We start from the raw sequence: 26380 nt of genomic DNA on the forward strand, positions 1-26380 counted from the left end.
TGACTGGTGGGGACAGAGGACTGAGCTGGAGGCTGACCCGGTGGGCAGCCAGCATCCCCGCTTGCAGGCAGTGAAGAGGAAGCGATGATGCAGGGATGATAATCCAACACTTCTTTCTTGCTGTCAACTCTGAGAAGTTTTATTTTAGAAATACACCCATCACTTAAAGATTTGCAAAGCTAAATAATATCAGGACAAAACAAAGATAAAACTGAAAAGAGTTACTGGAACACAACAAATGTTTCAAGAAAACTTAAAACATCACTTGGAACCAAATATTGCTTGCTTTGTTTTACCTGTATTGAATACAGATTATCTGACAGAAAATACATTTCTGAATGTAAAATAAAAGTCAAATGACTGTTATTTCAATTTACTAGAAGTTTTATGTAGACAGGCTGTGAGATGTATTAAAGTAATTCACACTTCATTAAAAAGTTTGACAGAGAATTCAGTTTTAGCTGCAGAATGGCTGCAGTGTTTGTATTTTCATGTTTACTTTCTAGACATACTAAAATATATTAAAAATATTTTTTCTCCTGTTATGTTTCATTTCAAAGAAGAGTTTGAAAAAAATTGTCACCTATTTCTGCACAGAATATATTTACCATTTTTCCTACACTGCCATATTTTTTATCTACTGTATTTACTATACTTGTAAACAGTCCTTTATAAGGAGGAAAGCTATGAGCAAACCTGAAGAAAAGACAGCGATGACAGAACTAAGCTGTACTCCGTTCTTCAGAGCCAAATGCAACAGAATACTTCAGCAGTCAGAGAAACAGAGGGGTAGCTCTGCAGCGTGACTGATGTTCTTTTGATCGCCAAAAAACCCCACTCTCTGGATAATGTCACAGAGTATTCTGTTAAGATGCAGATATTGGACTGGATGTTGGACTTTTTGGTCGGATAATGCGGTTTTGGTCAAATAACACAGCTTCAAAAGAAATGAAAAAGCCCAGAAAAATACTGAAACATTTAAAAATAGCCTTGAAATAGCATTTTCACTTCTTTTTTGCTTCATAAGAAATGTCCCACAGCTGTAACTCGTTTTTCTGGGAACAAGGAAAGAGTCAGGTGGTTGACGAAGACTGAGGAAGTTAGCTATGAAAACAAGTCTCACTCTCCACAAGAATGACAATTTCATGCAACTGTCATATCAAAAATCTACAAATAATCCAAGGATGACTTCCTCATCTGCATTGTTTCCACAAAGTACTGTAACAAAAATGTTATTCAACTCTACAATAACTTCTTATTTTGTTTCCCTAATATTTTCTTGTCAGAGGTTTTGGGTCAGAGTAAACTCTTGAGAGATGACTCGACATTCCCTTTGAAACTAATTAGACTAAGCAGCAGGCACCCACTCCAAAGTCCAAACGAGAACATAGAAAGCACAGGGAATTCACTGCACCTGGGGTTAACGAGCTCATTGTGTCATTTTTACAGAGGTAAAGAAGGGGTAACGTAGCTGACCAAATATACTTAGATTTATATGGTGGGGGTTTTGGGGGTTTTGTTCTCTTGTTTTGAATGTTAGTAGCCCTTTCAGCACAAAATGTGGTGTTGAATAAGGACTCTAGGCTATTTTGAATGTTGGAAGAGTAACTGCAAGGAAATTGGTAAGCTTAATTTTAAAAACTCTGAAGCTTACATTAAATTTTAACGAGCTTAACAAGAAAATACATGTTGCATTTGCAAGATGTTTACTTACCTTTAGCAGCAAAAGCAAGGTAAAAATCTGGTTTGATTTTTTTTCTGAATTATTACTATACTAACAATTTACTCTGATATCCTCATTCTGTAGTTAATGAAGTGGTTGCTCATACAAGGGCAAAGCAGCACAAATTAAGTTTTGACCACTTACAAACTCAGAAATGAGAGAGACGAGGGGCTGAGGAAAACTGGAGTCAGTCTTAACTGTATAAATAGACACCACAGGAACAGAACAATAATATAAATGTATTTGTTTTAATTTGTGAAAGCAACTGGTTTTATTGTAGAACCACTGTAACAGAGAAAACCCTATTTAAAAACATGCACTTTTCCAGGTCCCATTAAATTAACTTCTGTTTGTAGTAATTCTTATGTTTAAAACATTTCCCCAGCCCCATAGGAGAGCAAGACCCAATCAACTTAGAACAATGCAGTAAATGCTGTGCTGACAGCATTAGCCATTGATTCAAAAGCATCTGTTTTCTGAAAAACTCACCAAGGTTTGTTTGCTTTGAAAGACATTCATAAGAGATTTCTACTCTGGATTGAAACCAACAGGTTAAAGTCAAAGATTCAGACAATCTCTTCTTGCCTGCTTATGCTACAGAAGCAGCAAAACAAATGGTCAAGATGTAGTGATATCTAACCATATGGGTATTAAAAAAGCTTAGACAGCATTTCATAAATTACACAAGGAAGTTGGAATCAATGACAGAGAACAGAAGTTTGAACAGATGAAGTAGGACATTTTTTAACAGACACTAATATGCACGTTTAAATTAAATTCTTGTTAAATAACTAGCTACTAACTATGCTGTGAGAATATTTTGTCAGGGGGCATAATTCATGGATTATTTTCATTGAAAAGGAAGACAATATAAATGACATGGAGGATAGCAGGGCAGTCATAACTGAGTAAATTATTTTATCTTCCCAAACCACATCAGAGTAGGAAGATGCTTAAGACTGTTCAAAAATCAACAGTAAGCACTTCCAGCAGTAAGAGTCACTGCAGAACAGTCAGGTGGGCAAGGAAGAGTTTAATATGTGACAATCATGTTGTCAAAATATTTAACTGGTCCAGTTTTGTCAAGAGGCCGAGTTTGTAACCCTCATACTGCCACACTTGTGGATCTTGACAGATGGGTTATTTCTATGTTAAAACAGATTGATTGAGGACTGCACCCCGCTTCTCAGTACACCCACCTCCTACTCTTCCAGAAATAAGACTTTAAATTATCTAACATGTTTTGTCTTAGAACAACCATTCCTATGCTCTATTTACTGAAACCCTCTTCTATCCACATTTCATTAAAATCTGTCAAACAATTAAAGATCTTGTTCGTGCCAAAATTCTGCATTAAATACCCTTTCAAATAAACTTTCAGAGAAAGCTCTCTTTGTCCCTCTCCCCCTCCCATTACACGAGAGATCCAACAGCAAACTATTAAATTCTTACTCATCAGTGAAATGAACTGTTTGCAGAATCAAGCCCAGAATATTGCAATATGATTTTGTCTTGCTAAGGAGTCGACAGTTTTTATAAGTAGGAAAAAAAGTATAAATAAAAAATACAGCAGCTAAGAAGTGTGGTGTAGAGTCTGCGATGCTAAATTCTGGATGTTCTTTACAATCTTAAGTACTTGCTTCCTCATGGATTCAATCTGCAGTGGGAGTTAATGCTACCAGAAGTGCTGGAACTAGACAAAGTTACTCCCTTTCTCTGTAAGCATACAAACCCTGCTTTTTGTTTGCATAGAGCTGCTAACAGAAGTTGCAAGGTTTTCCTTGGTTTTTGCCAAAAAACCCAACACCAAAACAATCCCCAAAACCCCCTGCCCTTCCTTTTTCACTCCCACCACCCTGGCAAAAAACCTCACCTCTGTTTCAGAGAAATGAGCATGCCTTGTTACATGCTGCTCTGTAACTATAGGAGCAAATCAATAGCAGCTGAATGCCATCTGCTTCGGGCAGCAGAACAGCACCAAAAGTGTGAGCAATGCATCTTCCCTTATTGAAAGGTTATTTTATGCAAGTAAACAATTCATCGTCTTCTTGCACGCTTGATGCTCATTTACCACTTTTGATCAATAAAATATGCAAAACAACAAAAAAATTGAATCCTAAGAGTAGTTCTGATGCCAGTGTGATAGTTAATCAATATCAGGTCTCTGTTCAGTAAGGCAGGCAAGAGGGTAACTCCTTTATTGTATGAACCCAGGAAAAAGTATGGAAATGCGTCTTGTTGCCTCTAAAATGCATTAAGAGAGTGAGAAACACAACTTTTATCCTGCAAATTAAAAAAAGGAGAATGAAACAGGAAGCACTATTTTAATTGTATTTTTTTCCCCTCACTATGCAAAGTGTACTTATGTCAGCTTGCCTGATCATTTGTTGCAAAGAATCTGCTGTTAACGCTGTTGATAGAGCTGTACTATCATTAACACAGATATTTGGTTAAATCATAGTCATTACAAGACACACTTTGGACAGCAATCCACTCTGTTTCCTTCTAAAGCTGCTCTACCTTATTAAGTCTTGGTTTTCAATGTATTTATGTTTCAGGTGAACTCAGTTTTTCTGTTAAAAACAAACTGCTATGGGAATTTCTTTTGCACAGTGTTTCTTTTAGTCAGACCACAAACTGCCTTATTACATTAAGCCTCCTGACAATTGATTCAAGTAGAATACTTCTCTCCCAACAAAGAAAACGACACCATTTTTACAGATATCGCAGAACAAAACCTCCAATTTAAACAGTTTCCAAAAATAACACAAAGTACTCGAAATAACAGTTGCTACTCACAAAGGCTCTCTACTCTAGTGAGCCATATATTCCAATATTAAAAAAAAAATTAACTCCCTCATTTGAACAGCAATTTTGCAGATTATATCACAAAGATAAAGCCACAAATTTAGCTGCACACTGTATGTTCTGATCTGCACTTAATACTGCATTTTCTTCATTGTTCTTTCCTGCTTGTACCTAGAAACACAATTATTCAAGTATGCGCCCTTTACTTACTTTTGGTTATATGAACTGAAAAAAAAAGCTTGGTACACTTCTGTAAAAGAGTATCTTATGCAGGGCTTCCATTTAAGAGAACTACCAAGTACACGACTTAAAAAAAAACAACCAAACTTATTTTCTCTATATTTGTAATGCAAAGACGCTTTCCAATGTACTGGTCATGGACTTCCAGAAAAGATTTATTAAAGCGAAACCAAGCAATACTGAATAAAAAAATAATTTCATTATCAGATTAGAACCAAACACCAACTTGCAGTCAAGCAGCAGCACTTACACACAAGAGAGACAGAAAATCTCTTGTTCATTGTTCAGTTCTCATAATTCTTACAAAAACAAGACAACTGGAAGAACATATCTATAAAGGAACTGGTATAGAATTTTTAAGGTTATTACTGGTAATTAATAAAGCACACATTTGCACATATGAAAAAAATCCTTCTGAACAATCAATGAAACTTATTAAATGTAAGATAGGTTTGGGTTTTGGGGTTTATTTAAATCTGTGAATTAGAGGCAGATTTCTAAGCAACAATTCAAAATTTTTCTTTGATAACCTTGTAAGACCCCAAACATTTGTGGTTGTAACAGGCAGCTGCCCCTTCTCCATAACAAAGCTTGGATAAAGCTCCTTCAGCATGCTTTCCTCAAAAATGCTTATGAGTTTATATGAACTCAATATACAGTTTGATCACATTTATAGAAGCCAAAAAATTTTTGATCAAATTAATAATACAGAACATAGTAGTGAAAGCGCAGTAGCTTTGAGTCAATGACCCAACTAGCAGCAAGGGTATAATTTAAAGTCAGAAATTTCCAGTGCATGCACTGTTAGCCACAGTGAACCTGTTACTGCTCTAAAGGGAATTGTTTGCCTCTTATTAGATTTTCTACAGCACAGCCATAAGTGATAAATGTACTGCTGTACTCACTGTCAAGTTAATCAATGCTGCCAAAGTTTTGTTGACCTAACAGTAATCCATAAAGTGAGCGGCATTTTCTCTATCCCTATGACATCTCAGTCCTCAGTGGGGATACAAATCTTACAACAGCTTCTTAAAAAATATGAAAAAACAAAGCAAAGAATATATTTTCAAAATTCTGTCTTTAAATTAGCTGTGAATTCCTTGCCTCTCTGAGAAATTGCTTAAAAATGAAGGCCACACAATGGATTCAGTTTGATGGTTAAAATACTAGCAAATGGATAACTTCACAGAGGATAAGCCTTGCCTACTAAAAAGAAGGTAAAAAACAGCTTCAGGAGTCTTCCAAGGAAACAATTGTGAACACGATTTACTTGTGACTATAGATTAGTGCACTGGTTCAAACAGAGAACGGTGCAGCAATTCTGAAGACAGTAATGTGAAAACAATAATAAAAAATCACCACCAATAAAACTTGTCTATTGCTGCGTCTGGCTGTGATTCATAGTCCGTGAGAGGCATCACCACTGAAAAGAAGAAAAAGTCAGGAAACAATCCCTAGTAGAACAAGCTGCTCTATAAACAAACTGCTGCCATGCTCTCACAAGCAATTATAGACATATGAAATATGAATTGCCATTGATTTTTCTTCTAGAGGTCACTCTGCTCCATGTTTTACGCACTCTAGGCATTTATTTGGGTGGCAAACTGACAAGTTTTTACAGAATTAACGGAGCAATGTAATCCTTGCTCAATCGCAGGTAGTTCATTACGGTTCTGTTCCTTGACACTTGTCCCTCCCAAAACTCACTAGCAAGGGAGTCCTTGATAAAGGTGAGGAATAATGCAATCACTTGTGAAAAGAGACCATCCTAACTTGGTCAGCGAATGCTTATTTACTTCTTCTGTGCTGATGGCAGACAAGCAGCATCAGTCGGAGGGCTGCATTTATCACAGCATAGCAGTTCTGCAGATAATGTTCTGATTTGGCTAAAACTCTCCACATTCTTGTTATTGAAAGAGGGATGACTTCTTTGGAAAGGAGAAACACGATTGCAAGTTAGCCCCCTAACAGAAGTAACATAGCTATCTGGATTTCTGTTAAAAACTATCATAACATGAAAATACTGCAAGAATGCCAAGGGGCTCTCTATAAATCTCATGTTTTTATGTTATCTTCACACTTAGCAATTGCTTGATGTTCCTTACTCAGCAACCAGACAACTACTTAATTTTGGCTGGTAAAGTCCACAAATGAGGATGAAACTGGGACTCATGAATCATATTCTGGCATTTTTAGACAGCAATCTTCTTTACTTCTATTATTCATTTTTGGCAAAAATAGTTGGTTTCTGGGTTTCCCATGCAAGAAGAATTTGCAAAAAGGCTGTGTTGCACCCTTCCTTCCCAGTGGTTATTCTGTCCCCGAAGGCTCTGGTTTACCCTACAAGTAAGCCTTGGCATCTGAAGCTAAGGTTAAATTGTTATTTTAAGTCACTTTTCTTGGTGCCTCAATAAAAGGACAGAACAGTACTATAATACTGTGGTACAGAGAACTTAATCAGACCCTAGACTCCATGATGAGCAAATAAAAGAGAGTACACCATCAGTGCAAGTACGTCTGGAGAAGTGGTGCCCCGAAATAAAAGCGGATGTGGATATAGTATAAAGGTTCAGAAAGGATTTATAGTAGAACTGAAGTCTACAAAAAACCTTGCATTTTCTGTTGACTGGACACAGAAGTGACCTTCAACACATGATCATCAGAAGACAACACTATGACTGATATATAGATTGAATAAATCAGTCAAGAGGGCAAAACAAAATTTCAGGGAGAAAAAAACCAAAATGAGAAAAGGTGGGAAGATGCCAGTGACATATGAAGTTGAAAGAATCTGCTATAGATATAAAAAAGATAACATAGTGGTTGAGATAACATATAGATATAAAAATGATAACATGTTGGTTGTAACTGGTAAATATACTACAGGGAAAATAATTTAAATGTCTCTATCCACACGTTAACAAGCCCAGCTTCTCCACCTGTCCCGTATCTCAGCGTCAATCAATGGTCCGATGGTGGACTTCCCTCTGACATCCTTGGTGAACTTCACCACTTTGTAAAATTGGGCAAAAAGAATTGACCAAACTAGAGCAATTGGGGTTCTTTTTTTTTTTGGCCACATTCAGTTTTTTTTGAGATGCCAAGCCTGGCTGCTAGACCTCTTCACTGAAATGCTGTCTGTACTTCTACATTAATAATACTGATCCTGAGTACCTGCACTGGACCACAGTTATCAGCAGCCTCCTGCATCATTACAGCACAAATTCATCATAAAACCCACTAACCTTTATTTCCAATACTACAAAAAAACCCCAATATCCTATAGTAACTTACTCTTACAGTACATGTCCTCAACATTGCAGCATTTGAAGTTGGGTAACTGCTGCTGTTCAAAACTATTAGCATGTATCACTGCATGACCTTGAATGAATCCAAATACCCAGAAAAACATCTGATTGGATAATGTAGAGACAGCTGCTTAAATGCTGGTGGCTGCAAGACTGTTGATCATCAATCTTGTGCACGGTCTTTGCTCCTCCGTAATCTCCTGTTGGTTTACGAGTGCTTTTGAAATGTTACATAGGAATCTTCCCCAGTGAACCAAGTGTGAGAGCTGGATCCCATGCTGAAAAGCACACTTGCAGATCTGGATGTCCTGACATCTGGAAAAACTGTGAGAGGTTTCACTGGTCTAACCTCCTCCTGATTTCTTGAGGACATTTTGAACATTTTCCAGAAGCCAACATTACAGGGAAGCTGCTCAGAAAACCACAGTTACTCAGAATACAACTGTGATCTCCTAGTGACTTGCCAGCAAGGATATAAAGAAAAATACTGTCAATGACCTGTGTTCAAAGTGCTACATCTGTTGCAGCATGTCTGTTATCATCAGTTCATGGGCTGATATGACACCATACTATCACAGTTATGAATACTGTATTTCCCTACTGATGATGATATTCTGGAAATAAAAAATAAGACGCTTGAAAAATGGAGGATGAACTCCCCCAGTCAGATACGCGTAACTGGAATGACATTTTCTCAGAAGGTTTTATTGGGAAAGTTATCACTGACCTTTTCATTTTCCTAGAATAGACATACCCAGTGGGTTGCAACAGCATAAGAAATAAGATTTTTATCCAACCATTTTAAAACTGTAATTCTGCAAAAGCAGACTCCAGCCACATCGCTGCTGTAAAGGCCAGGGATGCACCACACAAACTGCTGTTCTAAGACAGCAGTTTTAAAAGCTATGCCAGCTGGTATATTTGTGCTGTCAGTTTAAGTGAGTGATGCCAACACGCACAGCAGTAATACAACTTACTGGTAGTTCTGTAAAAACTTACAAGGTAGTTCTGTAAAAACTGACTTAGAAATTAGTCTGTTTAGTGTGTAACAGACTACATGTATGCCCTCCTGCCACCTTCTTGATGGAGCACATTACTCCAAAGCCTTATATACACAACAAATATCAACAACTGAACCAACGTGCAATACTTTCTTTGAACATAGTAATACTCAAAACCTATAAATTTATTTCAATATCTAAGGTGACAGAGAGCCTTTCTTCTCCTGCTGATGCACTCATTCTCAAAAGGCAAAAGGCTGGCACTTAAGGGGAGCATCCAGGTGCTTTTCCTACAGTTTGTCCTTAAGGAAAATATCCAGAGGACCCATGTGCAGCATGATGCTTACACCATGTGGGTCAATACCATTTGGCATGCACAGACAGCTGGAAGAAAGGAACACCCATCAAAAACGTCTAGATACATACCATTAGAGACACCCACTTGTATTAAAGAGGAATCAAAATCCAATGTGCTAGGCTTAAGTCTCTGTCAAACACAGGGGTTACTGGTTATCAACATAAGCAAACCACACTTAGAGATTACCATGTCTACCAGACAGTAACAAACACAAATGTTGTAGGATAAGCAGGCTTTCTTGAGCTTTAGATGCAATTGGAGTGAATCTTGTGATTGGCTGTGAATTGTAGGATCTGTGATTTTCCCGTGTCTGTTATTTTCTGCAGCGTCTTGAAGGAGAAATGTACATAGCAAAGGTGTCAAATACAATTTGACATTCCCGTAACAGAGGTCTTGAAAAGAAATGGCTGTTAGTGCTTTTGTTGCGAGGAGAAACAAACAAGACTAATTTCTGTATTACAGATAAAATTTTCCTTTGTGCTTAGTGGTTACTCTCAACTCAATTTTGTTGCATCAGTGCTTCTTATTGCTTTACGTAAAATTTGCATTCATTGATAACACTGGGTTACTCTGACTGTTATACTGAGCTTTGAACTAATTGCTCTCAATTAATCTGTTCCACTCTTTGATAGCTTATTTATCAGATTGGGAAAGATAGATTTAATGGTGCTTGCTGGAAACAAGTTCTTTAATTGGAAATACCAGAGTGTTTAGCTCACTTCGTGCTCTAGCAATTAAGGACAATTTGGAAAAGCGTTTTTCCCCCTACTATTGTCTCCTTGATTAGATTTCCAAAGAAGCAGACAAAACAAATGACAATACCACCTAGCAATATTGGTGCAAATAAAAGCCCAGCAGCCAAATTACTTACTATGAGAAATGTGAACCATCCCCATCAATTCCAATGTTGTGTTACATTCATTTTGCTCTATCTTTGCTTCCCAAGTAGGTAAATGGTAAAATTTCTTTCAAAATGCATAGCTCTATGCCTGCCTCTATACAATTATCCCTTTCCACAAATAAGCCAAATCAACAGAAGAAATTATTTTTCTTGATTAAGCTCCCACATTTCTCTTGGGATGAAACAAAACAAACAATTAATCTTTCCTTATTTGTTCTCAGAAGAACCTGCATCCCTTAAATGTACGATAACCAGGGTACCTGTGGCAGGCAGTCGGCAGCAATTAGGCTTGTGCTGAAAATGAATGGACTGGAGTCAGAATGCCTAATCTGCTGAGAGTTTCTACAGGAGGGCAAGGTTAGACCAAGAAAATTCCCTTGCTGTGAAAATACTGTTAAAAATTACCACTTGACTTCAGCATAATTAACAAGGTTTGGGAATTTATATGAACTGAGTAATTGAAAAGAATTAGCAAGAGATATATACATTAATCTTCACCAGTTACAACGCGCCTAATGAAATTAAAGGTTCTACTTCTACTTCACGCTTTGTTTCTGCAAACTTTTTTCATCTACAGAAGAAAAAGTATGTTAGATAAAGACAATAGTTATGAGAAATTAAAAAGAAGAAACTGCATCACAAAACTCAATTTTTATATCAATACTTCTTGAAGATTTTCTTATATATTATTCATAGTATTTATCACAAGAAGAAACTCTATGGAAGTTTCTTATTTTAATGTCCATGTTTTTAAAGTCAACAGGAAAAATCCATATCAGAACTATAAATTTAGGCATCATTCAGTAATGCATATTTGTTTGTAAATGTACATGCACTTAAATTGAAGTCTGTCTCAGTCAAGACATTCCACAATCAACAGTTTCAGTAAAATGAGCTTTTTTACACTTAAGTAAATCCATATTATATTTGGATTAGAGAGACAATAATCAGGTGAAAAGAAAAATAAAGGCAAGCAATGCTGATGTGTGTGGAGATAGACAACGTTAGCAGAAAGTAACAAGCATTTGTTATTCTCCTAGGCTACCCATGAGCACAGGACCTTCTCCCCTTAGTTCACTCTGAAATCCTTCAATGTATCCTTCAGAAAAGAGACATGCAAGATTGCATGAAAGCCAAGAAAAGGGAACACACACAAGGGAATTATATCTAATACAGGAGAGTCCAATTTACGGCAGGACCAAAGGAGAAGGCTCACTGACCACCTTCTTACAACCTATCTGAGGAAGATAGTCATCTCCTCCTCTGCTCACCTCTCTTAGCTACTGATGGACTACCTCTTACTTCTTGCTTAAGCAGCCCTTCTTGCAAAGAATTTTTCTTTTCCTGTGCTCTTTCCTTGCAACATCTCTAAAGCAGAAGCTGAGGAATTACTACTTATTTAATTCAGTATCTTTCTGGTAAAACCCTTTGATTAGTTCCACAGCTTTTTGTTGGTTTTTTTTGTTTTTTTTTGTTTTTTTTCCCTTCAGAATGGTCTATGCTAAATGATACAAACAACATTAGATAAAAATATTAGTTATTATGGCACACTTCAAAGTGAAGAATTGTCAGGATAAGTTCATCAATCAAACTTTAATTCAGCTTCCTTATGTGTAAGGATTTATTTAATGTTGCTTACATGATCTCATACTACTTTTTCCCCCCAAAATCAGTTCTTCACCCAAAGCACAGAATGGATGGTATTCAGTTATTCAGCACATATTCAGTATTTTGTTTTCTTCCTCTCACCTCCAAATATCGCCAAATATCCAAATATGGCTATCATGGCTGTGTCTTATGTGAAAATTCAAATCCTGCTATAAAGACAGTATTACTCACTTCTTCATGAACTTTTTTCCCCAGCCCTCATGTGCAGTTTATAAATGCGTAAAGAATATTAATGATTGGTCTTCAGTCACACAAAGAGTGTAGGCAAAAAAATACTATCAGATTGCATAAAGGCAATGATTTGGCAGACTGAGGTCTAAACTACATGCTAATTTAGTGCTGTACACTACTGAACAACCATAACAGAACATAGTGTGTTGCACTACACATGCAATAATAAAATACTTTTTCACTAGAAAATAAGTTTTTCCCTTCATTGGTGATTCATTAAGTAACTTTACAGATTAATTTTGAAGAAAAAGCCCTTAAGACTTTACTTGCCTTGAAATTCTAATTTAAAAAAGCAATAGTCATTTGTACACCAAAAAAAATAGAATTAGCCTATGTAAACCAACACAGTGTAGGAAATGAAAATGTGTTTAAAATGCTGTAGATTGATTAAAAAGATGGGGGAAACTGAGTCTTTCTACCATACTTCAGGTGGTGATAATAAAGACTCTCTGCAAGAATTACAGCTCCTTCCTCCTTTCCTTTACTATAATGGACAAAAATTGTTTGACTTTTTTTTTCCTCTCCAAAGAAGCTCAAGCAAAATAAACATTTATTAAGGAAAAATAAAATTTAACGCCTACATGTCAAATGAGGAGTTGCCTTCAGAATAAGGAAGGTGACTGCTTTTTCTTTCATCATGGCTAAATGAAATAAGTATCTCACACTTCGTATTGCTCTAGAAGGAATCATGGCTATCAGAACAATTGGCCATCAGCAGACTCTAGCGACTACAGCAGTGCACTAGCACATGACTTTTAATATCCCTAGTTCTGCTTTGACAGGCTGTGACATCTTAGGCAAATAACTTAATTTCTTTCTCCCTCCTCTTAAAATATCTTACTGTTATTCTGAGCATATGCAGGTCATGACAGAGACCATTTCTTACTGCATATAAATGCACAATTAGTACAGTTTGATGTTCATCTTAAATTGGGCAAAAGTATGCAATACAATTGTGTTATGACATACAGTATAATGAAAAGAGAACGAGCAGTTATACATGATTTCTAAACTTGTCATGACTTCTAATGTAAGTTCTGCTTTTAACTGAGTAAAATTTATTTTGATCAGCTCTAATGTGTAAGAGTGAAATGAGAGAGAAGTTCATGCAGCACAATTCTATACAGCAAAACCAGATTATTGAAGATGAAGGAAAAAATATGAATCATAAACCACAACGTAGCACCACTTGAAAAGCAAAAAATGTAATTCTTAAAACATAAAACAGGTAATTTTCCTAAGCATGCTTGAAAAATCCTTGGAATATTTCTGCAGGAAACACCTCTGCAAACAGACACTCTTAATAAATGTCTCTCCTTTAAATTATCTACAGAATTATTTTGCTTTCCCATTTTCTCTTGCTTTCCACCTCCTCTTAACAAATATGCAATCCTGCATGTGTCAAGCACGTTTCTTTAAAATCCACAGCCATCTAAAACAAGCTATGTATCTGTACCACCAAAGAAACATGTATGCACAACAGAATCTTAAAAGAGCTCGTTGCAGCAATGATGGATTTAAGTTATTAACCGATCAAAAAAAGATGGATGGTGGTCTGCTTTTCTTAATCTACATCATCATCTAGATCTATTTAAAGATATGTGGTACACTAACAAACTTAGTTAAGGTTTCGATAAAATCAGTAGAATAATCTGCCCTGTTACATTGAGACTGTATCGATCAATAAAATCACTTGTACTAGGAAAGTACTGTTAAGTACTGACAATCCTAGCCATTAATATTATTTAACACTCTGCTCACAATCTTTAATGAGGACAAAGAACATTTTGCCTTTTTATACTTATCATACCATTGCTTTTAGAGCTCCTTGCAGGTACAGTTCAACCTTGATTACTGCAGACTAAATGGAGTTAGAGAAGGAAGACACTGAATAATTTTGGATAATGGAGAGAATTTTCAATGTGATTAATAGATGTGGGTGATTCAACAGACTTTCCAGCAAAACATCAGTTAAGTCTTTTTTCACTGAATCCAACTTTTACTTGCAACTTTCTAACGCTACGCTCATTCTTCCTCATGTATTCACCTGCATTTAAGACAAAACTGGTTTCCAGAAACAGCAATCAGGAAGATAGGAATCTGTTCTGGACTTGATGGGATTTTTTTTTTTTTCCTGCAAATAAGCCAATTTGGTCTTAAATTAGTTAGAAATAGATCCCAACAGCGAATGTGTACATAGGGCAAAGGGAAGGATTGCCTCTGCAGAAATCTTTGTGGTAGTTACTGAATGACACAAGGAAGTCAAAGTGAAAACTATCCAGCTCCTGCCCTCAGATATGGGGAATGGTTACACAGAAGCCTAGTGGGGAAAAAAATACAGGTCAGGCATGCACAGAATAAGGTGGAGAAGAACAAAAATAGGCCCACATTTTGCACAAAAGTTTTATAGCTTAAAATTTCTTCCTCCAAGTTCAGCTTTTAAATATACAGCCAATTACCTTCCATGTGTAAAGCATTTGGTCTTAAAAGGCATTAACCTTTACAAGAGGCTTTGCACAGTGGCATCTGACCTGCATACCTCTTTCATTATACCAATATGATTCAACCATGTCTTCTCAATCATATGATTCAATCTTTTTTCTTTTAAGAATAGTGTTCATGACACATACAGGGCTCAGTTCATGAAAACACATTAATGTTTAATCAAATCTAATAACAAGGTGTAACACAAGTATGTGTTTAATTACTTTAAGGACTATATAAGAAAGGTCTTAATGGTTCAGACCAAAGGTCCATTTAGCACTGTATCCTATCTCCAAAAATGGCTACAAATGGATACCAAGGAAGAGTGTAAATGAGCAAGACTAACATATGAGACATTTTCCTTCAATACTCTAGCAGCCTTGAAAGTTATTTCCAGCTTGAGGACCTTCTATGCTTGATATAAACTGCTCTTCCATGAACCTTTCCAGTCTTCCCTTGAACCAATTTAAAATTTTGCATTTACAACACCCTTTGGCAAAGACACACAGGTATACAGGAATAACTAAATGCTTGATACAGAATGCATTTCTGAGAATATAAAGGAAGAACAATTGTAATGAATATTAACATTGACAGAGTGGATAAATGTGATGAATGTGAACTGCACAGAAATAAAATTTGAATAGCTGAACGATCATTGAATAGTTCTAAGATAATTTTGCCATTACATTTCCAGAATTAAATAGTAACCAACTTGATTTATTTTTATTGGGCAAAAGCAAACTAATGTCTCATAAAAGTGCACATATTCACACACAGAGATCTCAATATTTATAAACAGCTCCAACAGCACTGGTTCAAAAACATCTGCCTCTACGGACATTACATTTTTTTTCTTCTTTAATATTGATAATGGAATGCCAAGAACTGTTCCATTTAGAAAGCACTTACAGATTGCTTCTGATCCTAGAGAACTATGTCAGCTTCAGCCAACCCACAAACCAAGATCTCCCTGTCTTCATATGAAATCCTAACTTTCGTTCTGCCCAGCAGAGCTCAGGCTGACTTTTTTATTACTACTGTGGGACATTTTTTCCCCCACAAAGAGAAGAGAAAACAGTGAAAAATCCTGTGCATCACCAAGGATTTGTTTTCCCCACTTTCTGATCCTACTCCAGCCAAGACAGCTTTGAAGCAGTATTTCAGCTACCATTACAGAGGAGGAGTATTCGGCTATTGAAAGGCAAAGCTCTAGCCAATGCACAATGTGGAGTACTTGCAGACTGGCATCAGAAGTCTAGATGGCTTTTCTTAGAGCAGAGACCTCTCCAGTCAAGGACAAGGTTATAAATGACTGGGTTCACATTCTGCCTTGTTAGAATAGCAAGAGGCCAACAGAAATTGAATCAGTTAAGCAGCGAAGAACTAATGAAACTTCCCACTAGGTGATGGAAAACTCTTTTTCTTCACAATTAGATAAAAAGCCCTGAGAAATCAAATTATCTCACTCCCCAGAATGATAGTGAAAAGGGGCAATGACTGACACTCAAAGAAAGCTGAAGATTCTTATCCTCAGTTGCAATATGAAATGCTGTATTAGCTCTGAAATACTCTGCAACAGAGTTTCCAAATCAACAAAAAGATCCTTTCAGTATTTTAATTTTTTTAGTTTAATCTAAAACTTTTATGAAGCAACAGCACACAACTAGATCAACTTAAAAGAAGATAGTTCAAAAAGCTTTAGAATACAATTTGGATTGATAACTAAAATCAGAGGGTTTTTTTCTGAGGCTAGAGAAGGTTATTTAATCCTTCCATCCAGATTTATTGATTTGTTCATACCCATTGTCCAGTCAGAAAAGGCTATTTATTTATTTAAACGTTACCACAAGGAATTTAGTATCAACACTTATTGAAGTAATTGAAGAAAATCATCATGGCCCATGAAGAAATGACACCTTGGGCCAAACTTTCCCAAAGATAGTTTTCTTTCTGTAGTTACTAACTGCACAAATACTCATTTGTCTTCATTTTTTTGCAGCTGCTGGTGAACTGATCCCCCAAAAAAGAGTAAAAAAAGGCAATATAATAATGGGTGATTTTCTCCTTTATATTTCTGATTAACTTATTCATAAAGCAACTACACATTAGCCATCACTCCATCCACTGTTTTCCTAACTCCACCCTGCTGGAAACTAAGACAGCTAAGGAGTATAGGATTGCATTCTACTTTCTTAAGAGCAAAATCATAACAGATATGGTTTTATTTATCTTTTTCAGGAAGGACTGGTAGTTAAAATATTTTTAAAGAGAATTGCATTTTGAAGAATACTGAAATATAGGTCAAAGTGCTTCTCAGATCTCCAGATTATTTCCTTAAATGGAAAACAAATCTCTAGTCCAGTTTCATAAACTCCATAATTCATTTTGAAGATTTGGATTCCTGAAACTGCTGGAATGTTGAAGTTCATGAAGTCTTCAAGTCTCACAGCCAAGCAGCACTTTAACCAATCTTATCTCCAGGAATCAGGACTGTTCTCTTTGTAAAAAGTTCAAGAGTAAATAAAAGGCAAGCATGTTTTCTTGACCTCAGCCGAGAGAGAAATATTAGCTCTACATATTAACTCTGGTTAGAGACATATGTACATACAGACCCTACATACATACAGAGCAGTTCAGAAGGTTTACAGCCCTCTGTTTTATATTAGAGTCTTGCCAGTCACAAGAAGAATTTCTTCAGGTCGCCCAGACCACAAGAAACGAGTTAGTATCCTGAAGCTCAGAAAAATATGGGCCTCCTCCAAAATCTCTCTCCATAACCAAATCATTTCAGTGAAGACTAGCAGCAGCTACACAGTCTCATGCTGAGGTGTGGGTGCCACTTCACAGTGAATTCTGTTAACGATGCCTGTTATCGTGTTGGACTGATGATATCAGCAAATGATGAGATTTCTTCTGCCCAAGGGAGTTTGAAAATATCTATTCCATTGAACTTTAAAAGGCAGACCTGTCAAAGGGCACGTCCCTGGGGCAGAGAGACTGGATGGCAATAACATCCAGTGTCAGCTTACTGGGACAAGGATATGACCTAACTCCAAAGCAGCAGAGAGCAGGTGGCTAGATCAAATTCTTCCCCATTACCAATTCACTGGAAATAAGCTCCATAAAAACTGCTCCTCCAAGAGCACATCATATAAAATCTATTTGTAACAAATACTGATCAGATTGACAACGCAGCTTCAGCTGCTTCGATAATCAATTAGATATGGTCCCTCAGTGATGCTCTTAGGAATCCCAACAATGTCTTCAGTGTCCAAAACAAAACCCCAACTACCTGTTCAGTTGGCCCATCCAGAAGATGACTTACTGAACTCATATACAACAATAATCGTGCAAAAGGGAGCATTTCAAGTGATCTATATCTCCTTTAAATACACTTCCAAAACAGACCATATTTCTGTATTGCTGTGTGATAAATGGTCAGTCCAAGATTATACAGTGGATTAAAAAAGCCCAAACAACCACCCACCACCCAGAAGCTACAATGATGATTAACAGTCTGCCCTGTCATCTTTCACACTTACCTTTACCATCTGGTACTTTCAAGCAAACATATTTCTCCAGGCTCACAAACATACTATCAGGAGTCACAGACTTTCAAGGCAGGTCCAGTTGGCAGCCCTTCTCAAATTAGAGGCTCCCTACACAACCAGCTACCTCAAATCTGTATCTTCTACCTTTTCTCAACACCAAATGCTTCAGAAAACATATCAAGACAAGACATTTTGTAACCATAAACAAATCACAGCTAAGTTCAAATCTTTGTGCAATCTAATACTACTATCAGAGAGATTTTTGTCAGCAATCGTGTAACCCAATGATTTATTTTACAAATTTTAAATCAAAACCACCTGGATTCTCATCTCTGCTGTATTACAAGCTACAAGCTCAGATATACAAATAAGTAACTATTAAGTCAGAATTTATATCACATGCTAATTGATTTATGGTAACTCTTAGGTGACAGCCACCACAAGGTAATGAGAGCTGGTTTAGTCTTCTTCCACTGTCAGCAACAGGCATTTCTTATTTAGTGAAGACTAAACCAGCTCAACTTAAGTCCTGTGTGCTGTAGGTTAAGATCATACACAGAGGCAGTTATCACGGACCAGCAGAGGAGCAATAGCTTATTGCTTCATACTAATTTGCATGAATGTTTGGGGCCACACTCTGTCATTCGCTTATCTTTGCATCTGTTTCCTCATTAATAAATTAAACATAATCCTTCTTTCCTCTTGTCAGTCAGTTGATTGTTCTTGGTATTCACAAGGGCTCTGTATTATTACTATACATGCAGCTGAATTACTACACATACTAGTGCTTACTAGTCAATTGTTCAACAGCATCAAAAACAAAAGTTGTAAATTCTGGCCAAACTTGTAAAACATGAAAGTCACTTAAAAATAATATAGATAAATTATCCTTTCACAATTCCATGAAAATTAGTCTATTATAACAAGAAAAAATCCCCACTCAACCTTTCAAAAACAAGAGAAAAATAAGCCATCTGATGTGTATTAGCTGACAGTGGATACTGATAAATTTAAGAAACTGACTATATGTATCTCATAATTTAATAATATTTGGTTTATTCATAATTTTCCTATTCTTCAGAAAGATATAATAAAATGTTTCTGAGCTCCTGTCCATCCACTCCAAGAAACAAATAACGTGTGCTGAAAGGATTTAAGAGGGCAGTTTCATAATGAAAAACTAGTAACAAGTAAAAGAAGTAACAAGGTACTGGCAACTGCAGCACGTTCTGGCTCAGACAGGGGAACTTCTTGCTTTCTTTACCACTTGATACAGACTGATTCTACTATTCTAATTTCAAATCATTATTTTTATCTGCATTTAACTATAGAAGACCACTTAATTAAAAATATATTAAGAAGCCAATATGATTAGACCATGTCAGATACAGGTCTGTATTTGACTGCTATCTGCATGGCGTATTACTTCTTGCCTGTACAGGTTTTCAAGGTGCAAAGTGCAATAATGAGAAATGAATATGTATTGCATAAAACAAATTATTTGAATGTAACATCTGTGTAAATGCTCAATCTCTGCATAAGATTCTGGCTGGTTTTGAAAAAACAGTTAATGACTACCACGGCTCCATAACAGTTTACCAGCTGCACAAATGTCTGGCTACTAGTACCAGTAGTACTAGTACCAGTACCACTGACTAGTGATGGTAGTAGCCAAACTGCTGTTACAGATTAACTCTCATTAGTATCATCTGAAAATATGTTTGCAATACTTTATATACATAGTGTTAAATTAAAAACCAATCATGTCTTATGAAATTGTAGCACGTTCCCACACTGTGTCTTGGAAAATGCTTGGCACTATTAAAAACCTTCTGATAGCTGAAGTGCCTTAATATGAACTTTTAATTGTCTGTCTAAAATAAGGCTCTCATTATTTTAAAAGTCAAAATTTTACTGATGATTAGTTATGCTTTCTGTTAGCAGAAACAAAAATTAATGACTTTGACAAGAATATTAATGATTTTTGTTCTTGTTTTAATTTAGTATGCACATTAGTATGGATATAACTTAGAGGCTTGTCATGTTTTAATCAGATGACATCCAGCAGTCCCTTCCAACCTAAACCATTGCATGTTCCTATGATAGCCAATGGTGATAGAAGAGGGAAAAAGTTAATTAAATGTACAAGACTGTACAAGAACAAGCGTTGACTAACTCTTCCAGTAGGGGGAGATGTTCTTTTAAAGTTTATCGGCAATTAAAGAGTGCTAACCAATTTACCCCTGTATCTTTTTAACAAAATTAACGTCATAGAGAAATCGGTACATGTGCCTTAGTAGCGATATTCTCCAAAAGATAGTTGTATGAAAATCAGAAAAAAATACAAAATTCACAGCAAATGGCTGTAAGAGAAAAATATACTGACGATGGAGCAAGCTGTGCCGACAGCCATCAAAACGAAAAAGGCCCTATTCCTTTTCAAAACCAAAGTCTCTCCAACAGCAATGTTTTTTCACCCACACATCAAATGTAATTTTTAGATGCCAAAGATGCTATAAATTATCATAGAGCAAGAAGGAAAAAAGGATTAAATTTTTCAATTTAACGATACTAACTAAATATTAAAAAAAAAAAATTAACTATGTTGCCTGAAATGCTCCCTATATCTCAGAACAAAATCTGAGCTGTGTTTTTCTCCTTATTTCCAAATTTCTTTTTGAAAGTTTAATGTCAGAAGTAATACTGTCTCGTGTCACACTATAGTTCTATTCTCCTTCTTAAGAAGTTTTCTTTTACAAATCTTCCTGAGAATCAGGGAGGTTCCTGGGTGGTGCAGGTTACCATCTATTTTCTATGAATGCAGCTCACTGTCCATTATGTTGCAGTTCACCATTTTTCCAGTTGTGCCACTGCAACTGTGGATGATGACATAAATCAGATCTCTGAAATTTTTACTATTTTTACTACAGAGTAAAAATAGAATACTCTCACTCTTGCCTTTCTCCCCCCAAAATTATCTTTTGACTCAGATAATTTCTATGATCCCCTTCAATAAAACAGCGCTTGCATCAGTACAGCTGAAGGTGCAGTGAACTGGGGACATGTCTAGAGGAACACCTTAATCTGGCTTTGTCACCAGAGAAACGGCTGTGAAACTATACCACAGGGCATTTTTAAAGCAATCATGGTGAGAGTAGAAATTCCGTTTGTTAAAAAAGGCTGGGATTTATCACTGGTATATTTAGATGTCTATATGTCTGAGTCATTCCTGAAGACTCCTTTTACAGTCTGTAGCAAAATCAGAACCCAAAAAGGAAGAATCTGAGACTTTAAATGCAAGTTTCCAAACCGACTGAGATGACTATGGGATGACAGGTACCTATTTCAACTAGATGAACAATTCAGATACAGACATGTTCAGTAGAGGGATATGAATTTGATGAGCTGATTCTTCCCTAGTCTGTCTAAATGGAGGTGTGTTAAATAAAGCCTCCTTGTATCTCTTCTGCAACACTTGACTGGTACAGTCAGAACAACTTTGGAAAGAATAACATTATTTTCCCCACTTTAGGCACCGGAAAATGAGGTACTAGCAGGTTCGCCAAAGTCAGACAGCAGCTTTTGCCAGAAGCAGGAAAAAAATGCAACAGTCTGGATTTCTAGCTGCTAGTCATGCTAAGTGAACAGAAATCATAATTGCTGGTAACTACCCAGCTCATTTCCCACCTCTAAAATTGCCTATCAGTAAAACACCCCACTTCATACCTGCTGTATCTTCTAATGCTTTGGATACTACTACGCTGCAAATGGATGCCACTTTTACTTTCACAGTGCTGAGAAGAGACTCACCTGCAAGTACAACTCCAAGCCTTGCCGTCGCTGCTCCAGAACCTTGGGGACCCAGTTTCTCACGTGCTTTGAAGGGATCTCTGGAGTTCTTATGAACTTCTTGAGCTGCAAACGAAAAGAAATGCAGACAGAAATAAAGTATAATAGTGTCCCTTTAAAGTAAACATGGTTATGTTAGGCATGAGGCAGTACAGATAAAATAACCACACATAAAGGACAACAGCACAGGCATGAAGTTGCTCGCCACCAGCTCAATGAAATAACAGCAGACTTCATACCTACAGGTTGCAGTTAAAAATCTCCATGTCTAGCTGCCCTGGGCAGTGAAGAGGAACCCTGCTAACAATTTCTTGTTACTAATAGCCTTAAAACAAAACAGCAACAACTACATGAGAATACTTGCAATGAGTTCCCCATTAGTCAACCTGGGATGATACCTCACGTTACCATGACGAACCCAGATATTACCTTGCTACGTGCGGTGACAAAACACCGCAATGATTTCTAACTCTAGATTTAGGCAACTATGAACAGGTGGGAGAAGCACAGGGAGGAGATCTAACCATTTCTCTGGAGAGCTAGCAATCAAGAGAGCAAAATATCTGTGCTCTCAAATTACACCAACAGATTGATAGTTGTCTTTAGTATCTTATACAGAGAAATAGCAAGATTGCCACTGAATGTATTTCCAAAAGAGCTCCATAGCTATTCCTCTAAAGATTCCCACAGGAAAGCTTTTACAGATATATACGGAAATGTATATATGCATACACATGAGTGCATATAGACACAAACATACATTCTGACAACACTAAGAATCCTCTTGCTGGAGCAACATAATTTTCCAAAACCAAAAAATACTAATGTTTTCCTCCAAACTACAGAGCAAAAATAACAACTGGAATAGACTCCATTGCATTTTAATAGAAGGTGACATTAGACATTCTTTCTGTTGGATATTGCCTCTGAGTAAATCCAAGGCAAGGAATGCAAGGAAAGAAACTCAAAATTGACTTTGACATGCATACCCGTGGGAGACTGAGAATTTACATTTCATCTTTGAGCTTGCTGAGATGTCACTATAGGAAAAAGCAGTGCCAACATATCAACGTCTCTACAATCACAAGTAACGAAGCTGCAGCAAGGAAACCTCAATTGCTCTGGAAACATTTTGCAACTTCCTCATTTCTTAACAGCACTAAATAACAATTAAATGTGAAGTGAGAAAAACAACCCACCAAAACAAAACCCCAAACCTATGTACTTTTACTGACTGATCTTAAAGCCAGAATATAAAGCCCCATTTTTTCCTCTAAATTGGTCAAGAATGTTGAAGAAGCTGTGGTAACAGCTGTTGCAAACTATGACAGCACCTGCAGATGAGTAACAAATGAGGAGAATGCTCCAGATGAGCGGAGACAAATCTGAAACAATACAAGCATCCACCAAGGCCTAGCTGCTTATAAGATAAATACTCTGTGGCTGGTACCTCAGCTGATGATTAACAATCCTTTTGAGCTCTGTGGCCCTGTTATATAAAGCATCCAATAAACAATTGCTTAAATGTGCAAGCACAGGTACTGTGTGTAGGTATGAAGCACATGCTATACAGATGTACAAAGAATTAAAAGCCCATTTTCTTATGCTTACAATAATCCAATAATATATTGCAACAAATAATTATTACAATGTTAAAGAATATTAAGCAAATCTATGTATGTCTTAGCTATATTGCTTCAGACCTGTCCCTACACAAGAAGTATTTATCTGAGGACAATTACTGTCTGTAAACACCTTCTTATCCATAACACTGACCTAATGCCTATTTGAAATACTGTAGTCTCTACTTCCTGCAAGACTAAAAGATGGCTCAAATTTTCAAGTAAAGAATTATCTGTCCAAGTGTGAAAAGTCAATATGATTTACAGTGTACACTAATTATTCTAAAATTATAAATAATTTGCAAAACAAGATGTATAGAACAAGATTTTTGCAGATTTTGTGGCAGCAGTTGTAACACTGTCACCTTGTAGCATTCTGGTGCTTAAAAAGAACTACCAATATTTAAAAAAAAAAAGTATAAAAAGGAATTAGGGAATAAATATGAATAAATGGTTGTATTTTAAACTGTTATACACATAGAGAGAATTTAATTCTTTCTAAAAAACTCTCCATATGAAAATAATAGAACTTTTGTTCAGATTTGAATACAATACTGTAATGTGAATGGCACATAGCCTGAAAGGCCTGGTTTGTTGTTCATAACCAGCTTAAAGTATAATGGCCTATGCAAACTATTTCAAAAAAGCCAACAGCAGTGCATGTTTTCTGTCAAGGGAATAATTTGTATTCCTGGTGTACCATGGCAGACTTGAAACAATTTTAAACCTCTTCCACTTCCACTACAGCCAGACTGGACAGGAAGTGGGGCTCTACTTTTTTTACACAACTGGAATGTACGAAAGATTGAACCCAGGAAGGAGACAAATCCAGCCATGTTCTTGGAAATGGCTTTGTTTAGAGAAACAAAAAGTTATCAAAATTAATCAAAACATTAACTGGCATTCTGATGAATGAATAATGTCCTATATGAGCAATGGAGTCCTCCTTCCTCTATACGATGCCAGTGGAGCATGTCCTTCTCTGGCAAAAGGCACAATCTCCCCTTCAGCCGCTATTCCCATTTTCTACCACGGTTGTTCCCTACAGAAGCTTTGTTTCTCCTGCTCACTACAGACATCTCCAGCACTAAGGGCACCTTGAATATGCAGTAAGTCCAAAAATACCTTTCCAATTGCCAGGTACTCACAGCAATTTAGAGTGAAACTTACATTTTAAATTAAAGGGGAAGAGAGGAACAAAAAATAAATACCCTGTTGGCATGCTGAAAGCAAACTGGTATCTGGACCTGAGTATAAATAGTGTCATGGGATGTGAACAAATTGTTCACAAAGAACAATTGAGATACAAGTTCAAAATATTCTTCTCCTGTAAAAACTGTTCAAATACACACCCTGCTTTTTTAAGAGCGTTGAGATTTTCTGCTATAACACAAAACAGAGAGAAGAATGAAACCACACACTGTATTACCAGAGAATGCTTTCTCCAGGATTTCCGTAACACTGAAAGCACTAAGAAAGGTTCAGAGCATGAGCTGTTCAACCATGTTTACTGAAATTTTACTACAACTTCAAAAAGTAAGACTTAAGAAAAGAGGTATATTGTTGCCAAAATATGTTGGGTGCTTTGCATCTGCACAGGGAACAAATAAGAAAAAGTCACTATCAAGTTTGCAGAGTAATATAAACAGACAGCAAGCAGAAGAGGAGTAAGATGAAACACTGAAGAGTGGTACGAAGTGTCTGGTTAGAATATTTGTTTTTTCAGGTTTGTTTATTTTGCTGCTATTTCTGGAGAGAGAGAAAGGGACCATAATTTATGGTTTTTCTGGTGTTCTAAGGAGAAATCTCTGCAAAGGGAGTTACTGCAGAGGAAGGACTGTACAAGGAGACAAATCTGAGAGTGAGATTGCAGTCATTCGTGACTTTTGTGTGGAGTAATTGTGCAACTCCAGAAGTTACAGTGAAATTAAACAACAACAAAGGGAAAAAGAAAAAGTGGAGGCATTCAATGCTTTTTTTTGCCTCAGTCTTTAATAATACTGATAGACCTTGGTCTGCCTGGTCCCCTGAGTTGGAGGACCACAAGTGCAGAAACAGTGATTTTCCATTTGTGGACACTGAAATTCTAAGGGACCAGCTGTATCAGCTAAATGTTCGCAAGTCCAAGGGGCCTGATGGGATTCATCCCAGAGTACTGAAGGAGCTAGTGGATGTTATGGCAGGACCCCTCTTGATCATCTACCAAAGGTCTTGGGAGTTTGGGGAGGTCCCCACTGATGGGAAGATAGCCAATGTTATTCCAATTTACAAGAAGGGTGTGAGGGAAGACCCAGGAAACTACAGACCTGTTAGTCTAACCTCAGTGCCTGGAAAAATTATGGAGAAGATTATACTGGATACTACTGAAAGGCATTTAAGAAAGAATGCAATCATCAGGCACAGTCAACATGGGTTCACAAAAGAAAAGTCCTGTTTAACTAATTTGATAGCCTTCTATGATAAGGTCACCCACCTAGTGGACAAAGGGAAGGCGGTGGATGTAGCTTTTCTGGATTTTAGTAAGGATTTTGATACTGTCCCTCACAGCATCCTTTTGGACTAGTTGTCCAACTGTGGGATGAGCAGGTTCATGGTGAGCTGGGTAAAGAACTGGCTGAAGGGCAGAGCTCAAA

The 26380-nt window shown here is 36.8% G+C and overlaps 1 protein-coding gene across 1 annotated transcript in view; it reads right to left on the reverse strand.

Moving 5' to 3' along the window:
• The window catches only part of SNX24 (sorting nexin 24), a 46772-nt gene that overhangs the window by 17709 nt on the left and 2683 nt on the right, over positions 1 to 26380 (reverse strand). Inside the window, exon 3 of the mRNA XM_009321104.1 lies at positions 22087 to 22191. Coding sequence (XP_009319379.1) covers positions 22087 to 22191 — 105 coding nt within the window. The remainder of the gene's footprint in view (positions 1 to 22086; positions 22192 to 26380) is intronic.

The sequence above is a fragment of the Pygoscelis adeliae genome, unplaced genomic scaffold (assembly GCF_000699105.1).
Source record: "Pygoscelis adeliae isolate BGI_AS28 unplaced genomic scaffold, ASM69910v1 Scaffold83, whole genome shotgun sequence".
Lineage (NCBI taxonomy): Eukaryota > Metazoa > Chordata > Aves > Sphenisciformes > Spheniscidae > Pygoscelis > Pygoscelis adeliae.